This window comes from Arachis hypogaea, chromosome 1 (genome assembly GCF_003086295.3).
Source record: "Arachis hypogaea cultivar Tifrunner chromosome 1, arahy.Tifrunner.gnm2.J5K5, whole genome shotgun sequence".
Classification (NCBI taxonomy): Eukaryota; Viridiplantae; Streptophyta; class Magnoliopsida; order Fabales; family Fabaceae; genus Arachis; species Arachis hypogaea.
Genome location: NC_092036.1, coordinates 19,180,355 through 19,199,488, shown reverse-complemented (window position 1 = coordinate 19,199,488; position 19,134 = coordinate 19,180,355). Strand labels below are relative to the sequence as shown.

General features: G+C 31.3%; 1 protein-coding gene across 1 annotated transcript; it reads right to left on the bottom strand.

Moving 5' to 3' along the window:
- Positions 1 to 10,656: 10,656 nt before the first annotated feature.
- Positions 10,657 to 16,439, bottom strand: LOC112800105 (small RNA degrading nuclease 1). Its single transcript, XM_025842192.3, has 13 exons — positions 16,238 to 16,439; positions 15,947 to 16,098; positions 14,968 to 15,150; positions 14,743 to 14,826; positions 13,876 to 13,944; positions 13,217 to 13,354; positions 12,904 to 13,020; positions 12,760 to 12,829; positions 12,502 to 12,602; positions 12,126 to 12,263; positions 11,946 to 12,053; positions 11,732 to 11,839; positions 10,657 to 11,275 (listed from the first exon to the last, which is right to left on the bottom strand). The coding sequence occupies exons 2-13, from the start codon at positions 15,977 to 15,979 to the stop codon at positions 10,904 to 10,906; spliced, it is 1,521 nt and encodes a 506-aa protein (XP_025697977.1). The 5' UTR covers positions 15,980 to 16,098; positions 16,238 to 16,439; the 3' UTR covers positions 10,657 to 10,903.
- Positions 16,440 to 19,134: the final 2,695 nt, after the last annotated feature.

Genomic DNA, 19,134 nt, shown 5'->3' with positions numbered 1-19,134 from the left:
TTCTACTGTTGGCAACATAATTTAGAAGTCTTGCTTTTCCTTTCCTATTTTGCCTGGAAGTGATTTTAATTATTTTACATTCACGCTAGTTGTATCAATCTGTTGACTAGCCTTCAAAATTTTATACTGATATCTTTTATAAGTCTACAACCAATCACCCATATTGACCAAATAATGGTGTAATGAAAGTGTTGCATGTATTGAGATCATTGTAATATATGAAGCAGGGACATCATGTTGATAATTTGATGTGTAGTGTAAGCGTGATACATTTTATCTAGTGTAAGCGTGATACATTTCGGACACCATATTAATTCGATATTTGTTACATGTACTTCTTATATTTAATTGTATTTTAATTAAAAATAAAAAATATTTTTTGAAATAGGTTTAAATACATTTAAATATTATTATATATGGGCGGAAATGAATTTAAAAATATAATATATTGGATAATTTATTAAAATAAGATAATTGGTGTTTATATTTACGCAAATACAACAATTTCAAATTTATTATATATATGTCCTATTACAACTTTATATAAACCGTATAAATTCTATTACCCTTTACAAATACACATAAACTGTAGAATTCCTACCATGGTTTATGAAGAGTTACGACTTTATATATATGTTTTGTCGATTTTTAGTAAATCGATGGTGGTTCGATTCTAATGGTTTGGAAGTGAAATCTACTCCTCTTTGTAGGTACCAGTCTTTCTAAAAGTGCATCAAAATATCTTTCATTAGATAAGTTTTGGGAATAAAAATAAATTAAACTTTGTAAATTGAAGAAGAAATAAAAAAGACATAAAATTTTTAAAAGGGAAATTGTTTACAAATAAAAAATAATTTGCATTGAAATTAAAAAGAAAACAATAAAATGTCTTTGATTGGATCAAAGGACTTTGCCATGAGAAATTAAAATGCTGAAGGATAAATTGAACAATGAAAATAAAGAACACTTGGAAAGTAAATTTACTTGAAATGTTAAATTTACAGAAAAGTAAATTGAAAGAATGAAAAGATGGAAGAAACCCTACAAAAAATTTATTCGATTGCAGACTCAGGAATTCACTGGGATGTGAGTGTGCTTGAGTGTTTTTCTAAGTAAAAGTTCCAACCCTTATTCCCTAATGTTTCCTAGTATTTATAATCTATCTTACATAACTGACGATTAATTATAAGATTACAACCTTGAATGTAATTCCTCTTGGTAACCGTTCCCGCCGCTTGATTATAGACGTTTCCCATGATTTTCTCGTGTGATAGAAGCCTCTGACTATTTCACTACCATAACTATTCGACTTGCCTATCGAATGTCTTACTCAATTACTTATTTCGAATATCTTAGTCGATTAGACCTATCCAATTAATAAGTCAATCGAAATCTAATATGCGCCAAACACTTTTAACTCTATGCTTACGCGTACATCTTTTCGAGAAATTGTCTCTGACTTATTTTGAATCAACTTACTTTTATCAAAAATATTTTTCGATCAACAATATACTAAGTGAAGTCAATTGTTTAGAAGAGTATCATTTTTACAATGGCTAGTGAGAAGAAGAGTTTTCTAGTGCTAGTGCATTGCTTTGAAAAAATTCATAAAAGCAAAAGAGAGGTGTGAAGTTCACTGACAAAAAATCCTTGAGTGTATTTATCTATTCATCGAATAATGTTGAATTTAAAAAACTAAACTATGATTAAGATGATGATTAAACATTATTGGGTTATTATCCAATTGGTTGTGTGATTTGTTTTGTTTAATGTACAAGAATTAATTTAACTGAAACCGGTCCACACACACGCAAGCCCAATATCAAGTTCAGCTTGAACGAATCTTGATCCATTAAGTTGTTGAACCATATAAAAGAAAAGCAAGAAATTTTTCTAAAATCAAACCTAAGCTCAAATGGTGGTCCACACCCAAATTCATTCACTCCACTTAGTTACTAACTAGGTAATTCATTTTCATTTAATTTGAAGCACACTACATCTCAGCCACTGAACCAAATTCTCTCTTTTCTTTCACATCAAACTACGTCAACTCTGAAACAAAAGAAAGAAAAAGGAAGTTCTGAGCTAGAGATAATTGAAGAACATAAAAGGAGATTTCCAACTTCAAGCAAGAAGAGGTCAAAGGGCTATAGCAAAAAGGCAAAGATCACATCCAAGGACAAATCACAAAAATGAGATTTCGCATTCGTGCTTAGTTGAATCTTGTTGAAGAAATCCTCTATGTTACAAGTACCAATTTGGAACAAAATAAAGAAAATAAACATAATGGTGCTCTGCTATAAATCAAGGTTCAAAAATCAAACTTGGGGTCAAAGTAAGAATACACAGCTCAGATTCAAGAGGTAAGATAAAAAAAGGTTGAAAGAGAAGATTGAAGGTATGGTTGCATGTTTGATTTGGTCACTGCTTCTACCATATTTCTCCTCTGTGAATGCCGCTGTTACATTTTATTTTGGAGAAGAAGTCAAACAAGGTGCAGAAGCAAGTTTCAAGCCTAGGAAGCTTCGTTCCTCTATTAAAGGGTTGAACGACCAAAGATTGAAGTAAGAAGTGAGAGCACAATGTTTGGGTTCTCATAGCTCACCAAACTGTCTATTTTTCTCCTTCATAGTTTTCATTGAGTATCTCTTTTTCTCAATTTAGTCTTTCTGTGTTTCAATGATAAAAGACAAAATGGTATTAGTGTATCAAAATTAAATTTATATATAAAATATAAGGTACTTTTTAGATAAATATAATGATATGTTAATATTCTATTCATATTAAAATATAAATACTATATTTTAATCATTTTTAATATTTTAATTATAAAAAAAATTTAATAATAATATATACTATATCTAAACTCAATTTAAAAATATAAGTTAAGAATAAGATTAGACATGGTTGACACATGATAGTATTTAGGTGTGTCCAAACGTGTCTAGAGAAGTATTTTGTATTTTTTTATTAAGATATAATTGGACTTGGAAGACACGCATGTCAGATGAGTGTCGAATGAGTGTCGTGTCGTATCTAAAATGTGTTCAACATGTGAACACTACAACTCGAGGAAGTGCCTGTGTTTCATAGTTTTAGACAAAAAATTTTTATCATTCTATGAGAGTCAAGATCAGACAAGATCTTACATTCAATTGTGTATTCTTCTTATCTTTAATAGTTTTATTAGGTGTTCAAACTAATAAACAAAATATAAAACTATCTCTAAGTATAAATACAACTACTTCAACTCAAGAAGAAACACAATAAATTAGTAAATTTTAACAGATAACAACGTTGGTCGTATTACTTTGATTCTAAAAATGAATATGGTATTAACAAATAAAATAGTTTTAAGTAGATTTTAACAAAGACAATTCTCAGTATTAGTTTTCTTTTACTATCATAATAAAAAAGGTTTAAAGATAAACTTTATTTCATATTAAATTGTACTTACTCATATCGATTTTAACATAAAAATAAGAAGATTTAAAAGATTTATTTATAAATCATTAAAAAATATTACAAATTCAACTACCAATGCCATTAAAAAAAATATTTGAAAAAATAGAATTTTTATATCAATATTTTTAATTTGATTGCAAACTATATATTATTATCGATAAATAATTGTTCTACTTCAAAACACGTAAAATAAGTACTCATTGTTTTCGAGCTTAAAAATAGTTAAATTTAGATATAATTAACTTTGTAAAATTTGTATAACAATAATTGTTGTGTATTTTTATTTAAAAGTTTAAAAAAAATATATTATATATATTTTTGTATTTTTTTTTATACAAGGCATGGATAAATATACTAGTACCTATAAAAAGTTGGGTTAGTTCAACAAAATTACTTAAAATGGATAATTGTTTTGGTACTTTTGTGGAACGTTTTAGATAATTTTATCAAATTAATCAAATTTTGATGAATATCGCATTAAAAAGATATTATATACGCACAAAAAAAACTTTGTTACAATATATTTAAATAAATAAGTGTATTATTTTATATATTTTAATGAATATTTTATATTCTAATATGTATTTTATATATGTGTCTAATTTGATAGCAGAAAATCATAAACTATCGGCAAGTACACCGAATATATCAAGTAATATTACGGAAATAAGTTATCATTTTTACGAGAATTAATGGACTAAGCAAGCAATAGTCAATTGATTATTCTAGTCAGACAACAAAAAATTTAGGGTTTCAAGAACAATTGTATTAAAACAGTGAATTGAATAAGGCAAACAGTAATTGGTTGAAAAAATAATATGAGTAAAAGAGTTAAGATTTTAGAGATGTTAAACTTTTGAAAAAATGATTTTCACTCTCTACCTTGATCATACAAGATGTCCTTATGGCAAATAATAAATAATCAAATTTTCATTCCTCGATAATTCAATTTCTCTAATCCTAATAAATTATTAATTCCTTGATTAATTGATTTTGATAAGAGGTTAAATGCTTTCACTGATTTAAAAACCACACAATTCCTAAGAACTAAATTTAGTTGATTCGATGTCACTTATCAAGTCTAAGTTCAAAACCTAAGAATTATAAGAGGGAGTTTTCAAGCATAATTCAAATAATTAACTCTTCCAAGATATTAAGAGAATTCAAGTCAGATTTAGAGTTTTCTCTCAACACATTCAAACTCGTTAGATGAAAAATAAAAATTCTTTTTTAAAAAAACATCAATGTATTAATCAAATGTAGACAAGTTATAACATTAATCTATTAGAATCACTAGAGCTCCTAACATTAACCGATGAATTTAATAACCCATGCTTCAAAAGAAAATCTAAAATTATGAATTGTAAAAACTGTCGAAAAAAAAGAGAAAAGGTATTCTCCCACGTATATGGTTCCTCTCCTTATATATGTTTACCTCAAACCTCAAATTAAAAATTTAAAATAGAATCAAATTAAAACAGAATCAAATCTAACTAATTAATATTTTTCTTTTCAAATCAAGCTTTAGATTCTTTTCTAATTGATCCTCAATCAATACTAGATGACATGGGCCTTTGCCTAATCTTCACTCAAGGCTTGGAGATTAGTGAGAAAAATCAAGAAGTCCTATAGAGTGAAAGGCCCATGTGTTGAATACAAGAAGACACGTCCAACGTGGGGCTGAAATTGATCGCTGGAGGTGCCTTGATTAAAGGCAAATTAGACGTGCCTCCTAGCATGTTGGACCTTAACAATAGCACGTTGGACGCATAGTTGCTCACATTGGACACAAGTTTGGAGATAGTCACTAGAGGTGCCTTGGCAATGGCACGTTGGACGTGCCCTCTTGCATGTTAAACGTGAGCCTTGAGAGCTTGCTAGTGCATTGGACATGCCTCCATGCATGTTGGACTCAAGGGAGAAGTGAACCCCTGGGAGGGAGCTCCAATGGCATATTGGACGTGCCTCTAGCTTGGATTGAACGTGAGGTTGGCTTTCTTAGAGAAAAGTTGGACTTGCCTTCCTTAAGTTGGACGTGAGGATGGTGGCAAGTCCTTGGAGAGGGCTTCAAGAGGCACATTGGACGTGTAGCCCCTCATGTTGGATAGGAGGTGAGTATGGCTGCTTTCAACGCGGGAAAAAGTGGTGTTAGACTCAGGTCCAGCATAAACATATATATATATATATATATTAGAAAGTTCTGAATATTAACATTTTAACGTTGTCGGAACCACTTCATTTGGATCTTTATAACTCAAGTTATACTTAATGGAATGTGCACAGGTCACGTTGGACGCAGATACCTCACGTTGGGCGTGAGCTGTTTTTAGACGCTAAAAGGAGAGGATCGTTCAAGGCCCAAACTGAATGTCCACTATAGACTCTTATATATGTTGTAAAATTATGAAGAGATCAGGATTGCAATTTCTCTTTAAACTTCCGTGGCTTGTTTCCAACTCTTGCTTCCTTAAAAGGTTACTTCCTCTTACTTGCTACCTTCCTTGCTTCTTCCAAAAGTTTCTTTGATTGTCTATCTCCTCTTTTATTCTTACCTAAAATCTTTCAACAACTCATTACACAAATCAAAACACAAGACAACTCCACGAAATCTTGATTAAAGCACACAAATCTCAATTAAGAATAAGGAAAACACTAAATTTATTCAAAGAATTAATAACTAAAAACAACTAAAGATGCTCATTCATCAATAGCAGAATTTTATATACACATAATATAGTTGTATCAAATTAATTATACATTTCATAGTTAAAATTGTCCACTCTCAATTTTTTTATAGCTAAAAATAGTAATTAATCCAAATTAAAAATTTAAAAATTTAGATGTTCAATCAAAATTCAATAAAATTCAATTAAATATAACAAGTAGATAATTAGTTAGAGTTAATTATATGTAAAAATTTAATCATTATTATATCTATATTACACAGGGACGGATCTAGAGGGGGTTAGTAGTGGCCTCTCCCCTCCCCCCAAAATTTTAAGAAACTATACTTGTATATGAGATATGTATTTAAAAAATAAAAAAATATTATGTAATTTAATAGTTTTATATGTATTATTTTTTAGGGATAAGTATGATTTTGGTCGCTAACGTAGGGGTTGAAAATTTTTTTCGTCCATCGAACTTTTTTTCGCTCCAAAATGGTCTCCAAGATTTCAGTTTGTTTTAAAATTATCCTTCGGACGAAAATACCCTTCTCCCTTCACCCCAAAATCAACCACCACCACCCCAACATCAACCACCACCACCACCAGAATAGAAGCCCAACCAGAACCACCACCACTACCACCAGTATCATCATGGTCATTATCATCATCAGAACTTTCTCCAAAATCAACCAAAATCAACCAAAAGTTCAAGCTGAACAAGAACCCACCACCACCACCACCATTATCATCATGGTCATCATCATCATCAACATCAGAAAAATCAAAATCAAGCAACATGAATAATCAACAAATTCAGCAACAATAATATTCCATTCAAATTTCAGCAACAACAATATTCCACAACAAATTTCACAAAAAATCCAGAAATTTCACAAAAAATCCAGTTCACAGAAATGGTGGTGGTGCGATGGTGCAGGACGGCAGAACAGCGGGGCGGCGAGAAAGAAGAAGAAGAAGAAGAAGAAAAAGAAGAAGAAGAAGAAGAAGAAATGGCGGTGGTGTGGTGGTGCAGGGCGGCAGGGCGGCGGAAAGAAGAAGAAGAAGAAGAAGAAATGATGGTGGTGCGGTGGTGTAAGGCGGCAGGGCGGCGGGAAGAAGAAGAAGAAGAAATTGGGCGGCGGAAAGAAGAAGAAGAAGAAGAAGAAGAAGAAGAAGAAGAAGACGAAATGGTGGTGGTGTGGTGTGCAGGACGGCAGGGCGACAGGGCGGTGGGGCGGTGGTGCGGTGGTGCGGCGGCGGTCCCCCTTCTCTCCCCCCTCCTCCCCCCTTTTCTGCGCCCCCCTTTTCTTTCTCTCCCCACCCCCTTCCTGTATTCCTTTCTTTTTTTTCTTTTTTTATTTATTTATTTTATATTTATTTTATTTTATAATTTTTTAATAAAGGGTAATCTGGTAATAAAAAAATAAAATTGGTAAAAAGGACGATTTTAAAATAAACTGAAATTTTGGGGACTATTTTAGAGCGAAAAAAGGCGAGGGACGAAATAAATTTTCAGCCACTACGTTGGCAACCAAAATCATACTTATCCCTATTTTTTACTATATGATGGATTTATGTCTTAATTGTTTAATTTACTAATATTTTTTACTTAACTAATTTAATATTATACCCTTAAGTCTTTGTATCTTTTAAATTAGTTTTTATATAATAATCACTATATTTATTTAAAAAACATTTATTTTTTTATATTAATATATTTAATATTTATATTATTATATTAATAATGACTTACGTAGTTATATTTTGGTAATCATATTATGTACTTTAAATATTTTTTTGTAAAAAATAATTATTTTTCTTCTAAATTTACGTTGTTAAAAGAAGAAATTTTATAAAGATATTTTATATCTTGTATTCTATAAGAATACTGTGTCTTTTAAATAATTAATAATTTATAGTTTATTTTTAATTTTTTTTAATTTTTGAAAGAATTAATTTTAATTAATAAGATATGTGATAATTTTTAACTAAACACGGTATAAATTATTGGTATTTTATAATTTTATAATGCATTATTGATATTGTTATATTTCTTTTATGTAATTATCATATTAAAAATAAAATTATGAAAAAAAATTATAATTATATATATATAATTTTTTTTGATAAATCTTTTAAAAGACTAATTCTAAAAACTATATGTTAATTATCTTTATAAAAAAAATTATCTAAAATTCATTCCCTCCATATTAAAATTTCTGGATCCGTCTTGTGTATATATATAAATTAGAGATAATTATTTTGTTGATTCAAATTATAATAGCTAGTACTAATAGGTACTAATATGATTTTTAATTCATTTTTTATAAATTAAATATGAATAATAATAACAAAATTTTTTTATAAATGGTATTTTAAAAAAAATGTGTAGTAAATTCCTTCCAACCCCCTATTATATACAAAATAATAATAATAACATATTTATTAATAATAATATTTTATAACATAATACAAAATATTTAATTTAAACCATTTTATATATTCTATGATTAATAATAAAATATGTAAAATAAATAAAATTTATTACATCAACATAAATATATATTTTATATATTCCAAAGTAATTTTTCAAAAACTCATTCCAATGAATATATGGTGTTGAGAACTTTGGCGAGAATTCAGCTACTTCATTAGTTATTATCATCCTTGGGATAAACTTGGGTATGGGAATAGCAAACTTGTCCTAAAGTTAACACATTCCCTAGAAAATCTCCTGAACCAACACCTGTCTTTTGGCACAACAATCAGCAACCAATGGAAAGTGCATTATATAAAGAACCAAAATACAATAGTTTCTTCATTATTAGCAAGGAAATCAAAGATGGAGGCTCAATTGCGCAAAGAAACAAGCACACAAGGAGAATCAGGAAAACAAAGCATTGAAGGCCTTTCATTTAAGGACAGCCCCTATCTTCAATACAAGGATTTGGAAGACTATAAGCGTCAGGGGTATGGGACACAAGGCCATATGGAACCAAAGCAGGGTCGTGGTGCTGGTGCCACTGAGGCACCCACTCTCTCTGGGGCCCAGGTTTCTTCTGAGGCCCAATTTGCTGCTACCGAAGCCATTAGTGGTGGAGGAATCCTTAAGTGATGCAATATATTTGAGAAATATATCACATTGACCAATCTTCATTGTAATACATAATTGTATTACACTTGGCTTGTTTGGGTGAGCTTCTAAGAAAAGATCTTTTTTCGAGTTATCTTTTTTTAAAAGATCTTATAGAGAAGTAAAAGTAATTTTATGTTTGGATATCTCATGTAAAAATGTCTTTTTATCTATCAATTATGTTTGGGTATAACAATATAAAAGTACTTTTTGTTTATTTATTACATGAAAAATATCTTTTTTTTTTTAAGAAAAAAAGATCTTTTAAAAAAAGATGTAAATTACAGCTTCTCAAAAAAGATCTTTTTTTGATTTTACTAGTGCTTTTACTTTTACTACTAGAAATTTGCCAAACATGTTAAAAAATAAAAAAAGATCTTTTTTCATTGAAAAAAGATCTTTTTTAACAAAATAATGGCATCCAAATATGCACTAAATTTATTGGTGATCGAGAATGCAACTAGTTCTTGAGTTTTTCTAGTTAATAATTTTGTTGTATGCCTTGTATTCCTAAGTGCATCATGTGCTTTTAGAATTAGTGTATAGCAACCTTGTATCTGCCAAGTAACTTAGTAAGCTGTCCGATTATCTATATAATCCCTTGTCAAATTTATACCCTCTTTGTTAGGAGGTAGGATAATTTTGGATTGGTGAGATACCATAGAAGTAGACAAATTAAAACAATAATTTATATGATTGATAAAATACTGATTATCTAGTCCATTATATTTATATTGTTACTATGTTGTCTCTGGATCAGTTTTGCATTTAGTCCCAAATCAAGACGTTCGTTTTAGATAATTGAATAATGAATTTAGTTTCATACATTTATTTTCTCTGCATAGTTTCCCCCTCCACTGTCCTCCCCTCTAAACAACCCTGTTTGGCTTATATCTTAAGTTTATTTTGGTGTGCAAAATTAAGATGCAAAGTACTCCAACTAGGATTGTTCGATTTGAAATCTAGTAATTGGTTAAAGTTGATAATCTAATATCCCAAAAATAATTTTGATAAAGCTATATAAAACTACCTTTTTATTTTCGGCGAAGACTTTGCAAATACCGTAAGTCCGTAAGCACAATTATTCCAACCAACCTTCAACCCAAAAGACCAAGTACTCATTAGGAAACGCCAGCTTTTATTTAAAAGAGAAGTTAATCAGACCCAAACTTTTACTCTCTCTAATCAAATCAGATTAGAGAAGCCCAGCTTTTATTTATAAGACACAAATTAATCAGACCAATTTTCAAAATTATTTTCCATGTTTTTTTTTTTTGTTAAAATAAAATTGTTTCAAATGTTATTAATGACACCCAAAAAATAAATAGAGATAAATCGCAATTGATTTAGGAATGTTGTAAAGCAAGAATAAGAATCAACATAACAAAATTGTAGTCAAACATATACCAATGATGAATGGTATTGAGCAAGAACATTCTATGTTAGATTAATCATTCTATCGACTCAACTACGAGGCAAAATTTCAATTCAAAACTAAAATTTGAATTGACATAATAGAACAAGTTTTGGAACTTAAACTGAGAAGTTACTAGAAAATATATGCAAGTATCAGCTAAATGTATGATTTCATTGATTAAACAATTCAACACCATTGCAATGGCATTCCCAACAATATTTACTTTCTTGCCCTCTTTTTTATGGAGGCTACCATTTTATTGAGCATATTGATTTCATAATCCTTCTTACTCAATTCTACCCTCAAAGACCCGATGTCAAGATCCTTCTGTTTCAGCTGTTCCCTCAAAGATTCAATCTCTGACTCGCTTTCCTTCAATCGTTCATTCAGTGCTTCAATCTCCTTCAGCTGGGCGTCATTGTCACACTTTGATTTCTTGGAAACAAGAACTTCATCGTCCGTTTGTAAACCTCTCTTCAACGCAACAGAGTCACGAGGCTCACGTGTCGTCATCTTCCGAACAAAAACACTTGCAGTCATACCTGTATCTAGCTGAAATTTGACAAGCTTCTGCGGAATCCCATTTGAATCCTAACAAGAAGCAAATATATGTCACTGGTACAGGATTGATCGAAAGGGAACTCAGCTTTCCAGAAAGTGCATGAATATGCATTCATAATACGGTCTCCTAATAAGCCTCCTAAATACTAAATGAATGAAAAAATAGATGCAATCAATGACTTGGATTATTAAAAAGTAATTAATTCTTTCTTTCTCCACTCAATCATTAGGAGGATGTTTAGGAAAATTGATTCGGAGGATAAATCATTTCTCATAATAAAAACATGTCAAGAAAAAATTTGTGCAGAAAACTATATCAAGTTCCAGGATAGGGTTATTTACTCCAACAAATCCAAAATATTTCCATTGGAGCAAATGATTCATTTATCATTGTAGAGAATGCAAACCACAACTAAGCATTAGTTGTCCTCGGCCAATTAATTACAAACGGAAATTGATTACATCAAATTGCACCGATAAATATACCTTTAATTCAGTGCTTTGGATACTTTCATAGGCATTGTGTGCTTCCAGTGGATTCTTAAATATAGCAAAGGCAGAGTATTTATTTCCTTGTCCTGCTTTCTTGGAAGGCTGCAGCAAATTTTACAAAACTCCAGAAAAAGAGATCTATGCTTTTCGAATAAATTCGAATGAACTTCTTCTTTAAAAAGTTGAGACAACTATAGATCAACTCTACCTTCACTTCTATTGTGTAGTCTCCAGGAAGAACTTTATCCAGTGTTTTGCTGTTCACAGTAGTTGGTATCTTATGAAGCAGCAGCTTTGCCATCTCACTTTCAGAAACCTAAAATTAGAAAAAATTAGTTAAAGACACCATCAGTACAGTATAGAACAGGTGATGTATTCGTAATCTTACTGGCTCTTGAAGTTGAACCGGAAAATCTTTATCAACACCATGCTTGATCCTTGCAAGAAAAAGTTCCATTGCTGCACGTGCATCATCTAGACAATTATGTGGAGCTCCATCTTTTCGAACTTCATAACCTAACACAGTCTGTCACAGTAATTGTTTGAGAAACTACAAATGTTAAGACCAATATTTTCTTCTTCATTTTTCCCATTATTTGATCAGATGAATTAATTTAGTGCAATATCCTAAATTTCAAAGGAATGAATTCCTCCAAAGGAGTGAATAGCTGGTCATAAATTCATAATGCCACATATTAAAGTAGTTTATAGTTGGCAGGCAGTATAGAAGGTTAACATAAGCAAATAAACAATTCGCTACTTGCCTTGCACAAATTATTTAAAGAAGGTCTCCTGTGAAGTGATCCATCTGAGGATTGGAAGATATATGCAGTATCAACCACTCTAACATGATATACCTTCAGCACTGCAAACAAGAACAGTTAATAAATAAAAATTAAACGGTAATACACAAAAAATTAAAAATAAAACAGAACCAAGATAAATGACTTCAACAGAAGGTATTCAAAAAAACACGGTAGGCCAAGAAACAAATCCAGAAAAAATGTGATTGTGACATTTACCACGGAGATCATTATGCAAACTGTGTCCCACTAATATGGCTCCATTTGCTAACAACTTCTTCATGGATTTCTATGAAACACCAGCACTAATTTTCATGACTTATATCAGTAATACAGGATAACCACAATTGAACTACAAAATACCTGTATATCAGATAAGGAGCATGTGACTGCCACTAGATCTTGAGAAGAAACACCAGTAATCTCTGTTCTATAGTCTACAATTTCTTTCTCCGGTTTCACAAGTTCATTTAGCTTGACCTGAAATTTCATGAAAATTATCTCTGTCACAAAGATCAGAAGTCATTTTAAGACAATTATCTGGAGTGTGGAGCCTCAATTATTTTTCTTTGTAATTTCTTTTGTTTCTTTCTCTATTCTGTGTCTTTTTGTGGAAAGGGGGGATGCGGGTAGGATTGGAGAATAACCAACTACAACTAACAACGGGAAAACTTACCTCTAAATTATGGTCTACCACACATACTTTTACTAATGCTTCAGTCCCATCTTCACAGAGAACCATTTCACAATCAACAGCAAACATTTCAGTTGACTTCATTATCTTTTTTTTCCTAAGGTTTAAAATTATCCATCCCTTCAATTCAATAATAAAAAAGCAAGTTAGAAATCATACAGTCCAATCCAGATATTTCTAAAACTGAAGTAGAGCATGCCTAAATGATCCATTAAACTAGTAGAAAGATACATGGGTATCACAAGTATTAATAAAAAATACGAGTTAGTGTGAAATCAAGGTCACAAGAAATAATCTTTATATTGCAATATTCTCGCAAGATATCCAAGGCTTCTCCAGTTTCTTCTCAACCAAATGGAAGGTGCTTGCATATTTCAAGTTTGGACCGTCATCTAAAAGATATGTATTAAGCTGTTATATTGCACACTTCATGTTTCTTAAAATCTTCATGTGCAATTATTCATTCAAAGAATTGAGAATAGTTGAATAACTGAAACAGTGACATGAAAGGCAAGAAAACACTTCATTTTCACATGGTGACCAGCTTCATGTTTAAGCGGTGTACACATTCAACATCTATTGCATTATGTATATGCACAAAGGCTGACCAAACATATCAAAGCACAGATAGTACAACAAACCTCATCAATTGATGGAAATGAATAATCCAATGGATACAAGGGGTGCTGAAGAGTTAGTTGGACTAGACTCTGTTCTGCCAACACCATAAAGGTTATAAAATTATACAGAATCATCAAGAAATGTAAAGGTTTAAAAGAAATAAACACCATTAAACTGTAAAGCAGCAGCCGTACGCAAAACCTTTGTTGTTGGACTTGAAAAAGATGCACATTCCATTATCAAAACTCAAACCATAGAAAGAATGGGAAGAAAATTAGCAGCATATCATACTTCAATATTTTTGTTGCATCTTAGATAAAACATACTATGCCACTGTCAACTAGAATTCATAATATCTTGAAACTTAGATTCTGCATCCATTTGATTGAAGCAAAAAGGTTAAAGGTACAGTTTTACAATGGCATGATGCATTGATGCTTTAGACAATATAAATTATAGTGCAGTAAAACAACAATTGACACAATCATAAGTACCTAACTCGTAGTATTTTTTTTAATAATGACAAATAAATAAAATTAAGGTACACACAAATAAGTATTTAGAAGAAGATTTTATTGTATGAAATTCAATAAGTTTAACTGTTTGCAGAAAAGTTACAAGGGTAGGGTGATATGCAGGCAGAAAAGAGAAAACCAAAATCACATGCAAAATATGCAACTTTTCAAGAACAAAAAATTTAAAACAGAATGAAGAATGTATACCAATATTTGGGTCATATAATGAAATTGCTTTAAATCAATCTAGCATGTCTATTACAATAGTGTTATTGCGTATTAGTAGCAGTTTAGTCTAGAAACGAAAGCTTATTTATTTAACAGCAAAAATTAGCCAGATTTCCAGAAGGAACAAGACTACAAAAACTGTACCTGATAGGGAGAATCATGTGAATTGTCTTTCAATTGGTCCAGTAAATACTGATTTGAATGATGGCGCAATATGTTGTCAAAAAACTGATTACATAGAGTAAATGGGTAAGATTTATCTAGTAATCTCGAAGGCTTTGTATTAACAATGCCTCCCACTAGAATAAGTGGAAACTGGAAACAAAAAAGAAAGGGAGAATTTATATGGGAAACTCAGAAATTCTTTACCTTCAAATCATCCTCATTTGAAAATGTTTTCAGAAATGCAGCCAATATCTCATGGGACCTCTTCGATGGGTCACTGACACCTGCCCCAAACTTTTTATCATGACTGTTCAAAAATTCTTTCCATTCTCCGAATTCGCCTTTCAGTCCTCTCTTTTGTGCCAATTTTACAATATCAACCAGCACCTATCCACATGGAAACATTAGTCATCTTGCAGGAGCAGAGGACAGCGAAGAAATAAAGGGAGAAGTAGAAAACCAAAAAACACCAAACCAAAACAAGCAGATATGTACATCTAAAAGTCCTAGAATGCTTCATAATTTATCAAACTGATCATGGGATCACAATTATCATCCTAAACAGGCAAAGAAGTCACAATGAATTTTAGGTAACATACGATTCTAAAACTTGTCTTATGAACTCACACACTAAACTCATACTTCATAGGAAATGTAATCCTTCGCCTACTAAATGAATACTGAATAATTTTATCTGATGATGGTTTATTCTTTCAATGTTGCTCTTGAAATTCTAAAGGGAAGGGAAACAAACATGAAACTAGCATTATGATAAACAGAGACAGGTTGTTTTATTCCTAGCTTCTCTTTTTACCATAGTTAACTAGCTATGTGCGTATAACAATAATTAAAATCCTTGTTAAATCTCATTGAACACAAATAAATGTTAATGATCCTTAACTTACTTTGTTCCCTTTCAATTTTTGTTCAACAGCCAAGGGGTTTATCATGAAAGATATTAGAAAAAAAAATGGAACTGTGAACTTCTGCAGTAAACCTAGCTTTAGCTTATTCTCAGATCTCTTACTCACTGCCACATCCCTATAAACTCATTCAAGTCTCCAATACATGCAAAATGAAGCTCTTTTCTACACTCAAACTGAATCTTATATTATAATTTATCATTATATCACTGAAAAAAATGTGATTTTCCATGGAAAAAGGAAGGCGGGAAGTTCGTTACCTTTTTGTCAGCGGTGTCAAACTTTTCGTCCATGTTAGCTAGCTAGTTTAGATAAGAAACAGTGGACGGAAGAGACAGTTGCCGGTGATGGTGGCGGCCGAGGCGGCGCCGAACACGGAGAAGGTGCAACCAGAACGGTACGAAGCTGATAGCTGGAGGAAGAAAAAGTGGGAAATTATGGGAAGGGTACTAAAATGTTCAGTTTAAGGTTCACAATTTCACATTTTTTACAATCACATAATCACACCAAAACCATAAATTAATAAATCAGAAATCAAAATCAAGACATACGGCGACGGCGACTGATACGAGCACAGACGAGGCGACGATGACAGCAGCAGTGACAACGACCCGCAGCGAGTGGCGAGAGCAGAGTGAGGGGCAGCACAAAGCGACAGAGCCACCGAGAAGAGGAAGGCGGGATGTCTGGGACGAATTATGAACTAAGGGGTGCCCTAACAGCCTAATAACCAGTGTTACTCTTAACTCGGCCGGGCCGGGACCGGGTAACTTTGGGTAATTAGACCGAGTACATTTTTGTAGGCTTGGGTTTTTCTTTTTTTTGGTCAAGTGGATTTTGACCTAAACAAATTGAGTCTGAGCTACTTTTTGGATTGACTCGGGTCTTCTACTCTTGAGAGTTGAGAGGACAGAGGCGAATGAAGACTTAAGCTGAGACCTAACAAAAGGGTTGGGCTAGTCCATCATACTTATGGGTCAAAGGCTAAACGGCTGAAACAAAAACTGCTGTATCCATGTACAAAAAGAAACACTTTATTTCTGTTGGGTAAGCTATTTCGGACCTAGACCAAACTTCCAAGCACAAAGGCGCACAGGCTTGCGTGACACTTAGGCTTAGTTTGGTAAAGTTTTTACTTTTTAAAAGTAGCTTATGAAAGCTGTCTTTTAAAAGACAGCTTTTTAAAAGCTGCAGCACTTACGTTTGGTAAAATCAAATTAAAAATGGCTTTTAATAAGTACAAGCACCATAATTGTGTTTGGTAAAACAGCTTTTAAAAGTTAAAAAAATTATAATAAACATGTTTATAACAAAAAAATAATTTTTTTGTTCAAATTTTTTAAAATTTTATATAATATTTTAAAATAAAATAATGTTAAAATAAAAAATTCATAATAAACATAAATATAATAAATAAATTCTTCTATTTTTTAACTTTAAAATTTTATATAAGTATCATAAAAATTTATTTTATCCTAAACATCATTACTAAAAATATTAAATTACCTAAATTACTATAATCTAATTTTTTCCACCAATCAAACTTAATGCTATATTATTTCGAACCATCTCCATAGTTCCAAGAAACTCATCTCCAATTTTTTCAACTCCATTTTCAGCTTCACCTTCATCGCCATATCCATCTTCTTCTTCAAGCTCAACCATCTGATCATATTTTTTAAACTTACGATCACTTGTAGAATAACGTCTAATGTAGTTATGCAGAGCCATTGTTGCAATAACAATTTGAATTTGTTTTTTATAGCTAAAACTAGGCATATCTCGTAAAATTTTCCATCTCTTTTTCCAAACTCCAAATGTACGTTCTATCACGCTTCTAAGTGAAGAATGAGCATAGTTATATATTTCGTAGTATCCAGAAGGTCCATTAGCACGACGAAATTCTAGCAAATGATATGTTGCTCCTTTGTATGGTCCTAGATAACCTTTCTTTTCTGGATAGCCTGCATCTACTAAATAGTATTTACCTGTATATTATTAAATGAAAGAAAACATGATAAGAAATTAAATCTATATATGGAGTATATAATTTAATCTTAAAGATAATCAAGTATTACCTGGTGGAGGTTTTGGAAAGTTCAACTCAAATGTACCAATTGCATATAAAAATACTCTTGTGTCATGAGCTGTCCCTTCCCAACCGGCCAAAGCAAAAGTAAATTCCATATCAAAATTACATGCAGCCATAACATTTTAGGTTGGAATTCCTTTTCTACCAATAAATCGAATTTGGTCTTCAGTAGACACAATCACTGGCACATGAGTTCCATCTATAGCACCAATTGCATCCTATGATTAACATGATTAGAACATTAATTTTACAAATACTATAAAGCAAATTTAATACCAACACATGCAATGAAAGATAATAATTTTTTTGGTAATTATTTATAATATTTTTTAAAATAAATAATATATAAATTACCTTAAAGTGAGGCCAATATCTATTATCATTCTTTAATTTTGTAGGCACTTCTTTAAAATCACGATCTTTTGGTTGTATAATGTCTATGGTTGCACACAGCTTGTAGCACTTCTTCAAATTTTCGACTTATTGTTTCACCAGAATGTTGAAACCGCTCCTTAGTTGACTTATTTGAGTTTTCACCTCCTAGTACAAATAAGAACATTGCTAGCATTTCTGCAGCACTTATTCTCCTTGAGGCACATAAACCATAGTTTGTTTCCAAATCATAGCATAGTCTTTTGAAAACATCTTTTTCCATCCTAAACATGCTGCAACAACGGCTATTATTCCCTTCTAATATCTCTTTAAGCCATTTGTTTTCTGTTTGTGTAGAAGTCATGCATGGTCTTTTATAGATATACTTATTATAATATTGGAAGACCAAACATGCTGTAGAAGTTAAAACTCGATCAAATTCTTCCTCTTCCTCTTCATCATAATCAATTTCCATATTCCAATGCACTGTATAATAATTATATTAAAAGAAAGAATACAAAGATTAAAAAAAATAGAATAATATATCAAGAAAGGAAAGTATTGTAATTTTTATTTGCAATAAAGAAGATCAAATAAAATAAACAAATCCAAGCAAATGAATGTAAACAGCAGACACAACTCATGGTCTATAAAATGAATGTAAAAAAATCTTAAAAAAGCTTTGTAAATAAATTATTCTCCTTCTCCTCTTGGACATTCTTTTCGTTCATTAACCACGCAATTTTGACTTCTTTATGCTTTAAGGCAACGAACAGCTCTCTTTTATCTTTATCCAAGAAGAGTCGAGTTGCAAACATATAAATTTGTCCAAGTGGATCTATATCCGGTATAGCATCCAATTCTTCTATTGCTTGAGTTATACTAGGTCCCAAAGTATCATTTTTATTGGAGCTCCTACGTTCCACAGCCTCACAAAGTCTATCAATTTGGTGTGACAATTTCTGAGCACCTCTAACTTTTTTT

What these genes read in the sequence shown, in the direction of transcription:
- LOC112800105 (XM_025842192.3), bottom strand. Translation starts at nt 15,979, where the DNA reads ATGGACGAAAAGTTTGACACCGCTGACAAAAAG. An exon ending in TTGACACCGCTGACAAAAAG is followed by an intron (nt 15,151 to 15,946) that starts GTAACGAACTTC and finishes CCATGTGGATAG; the next exon opens with GTGCTGGTTGATATTGTAAA. An exon ending in TGGTAGACCATAATTTAGAG is followed by an intron (nt 13,021 to 13,216) that starts GTAAGTTTTCCC and finishes ATGAAATTTCAG; the next exon opens with GTCAAGCTAAATGAACTTGT.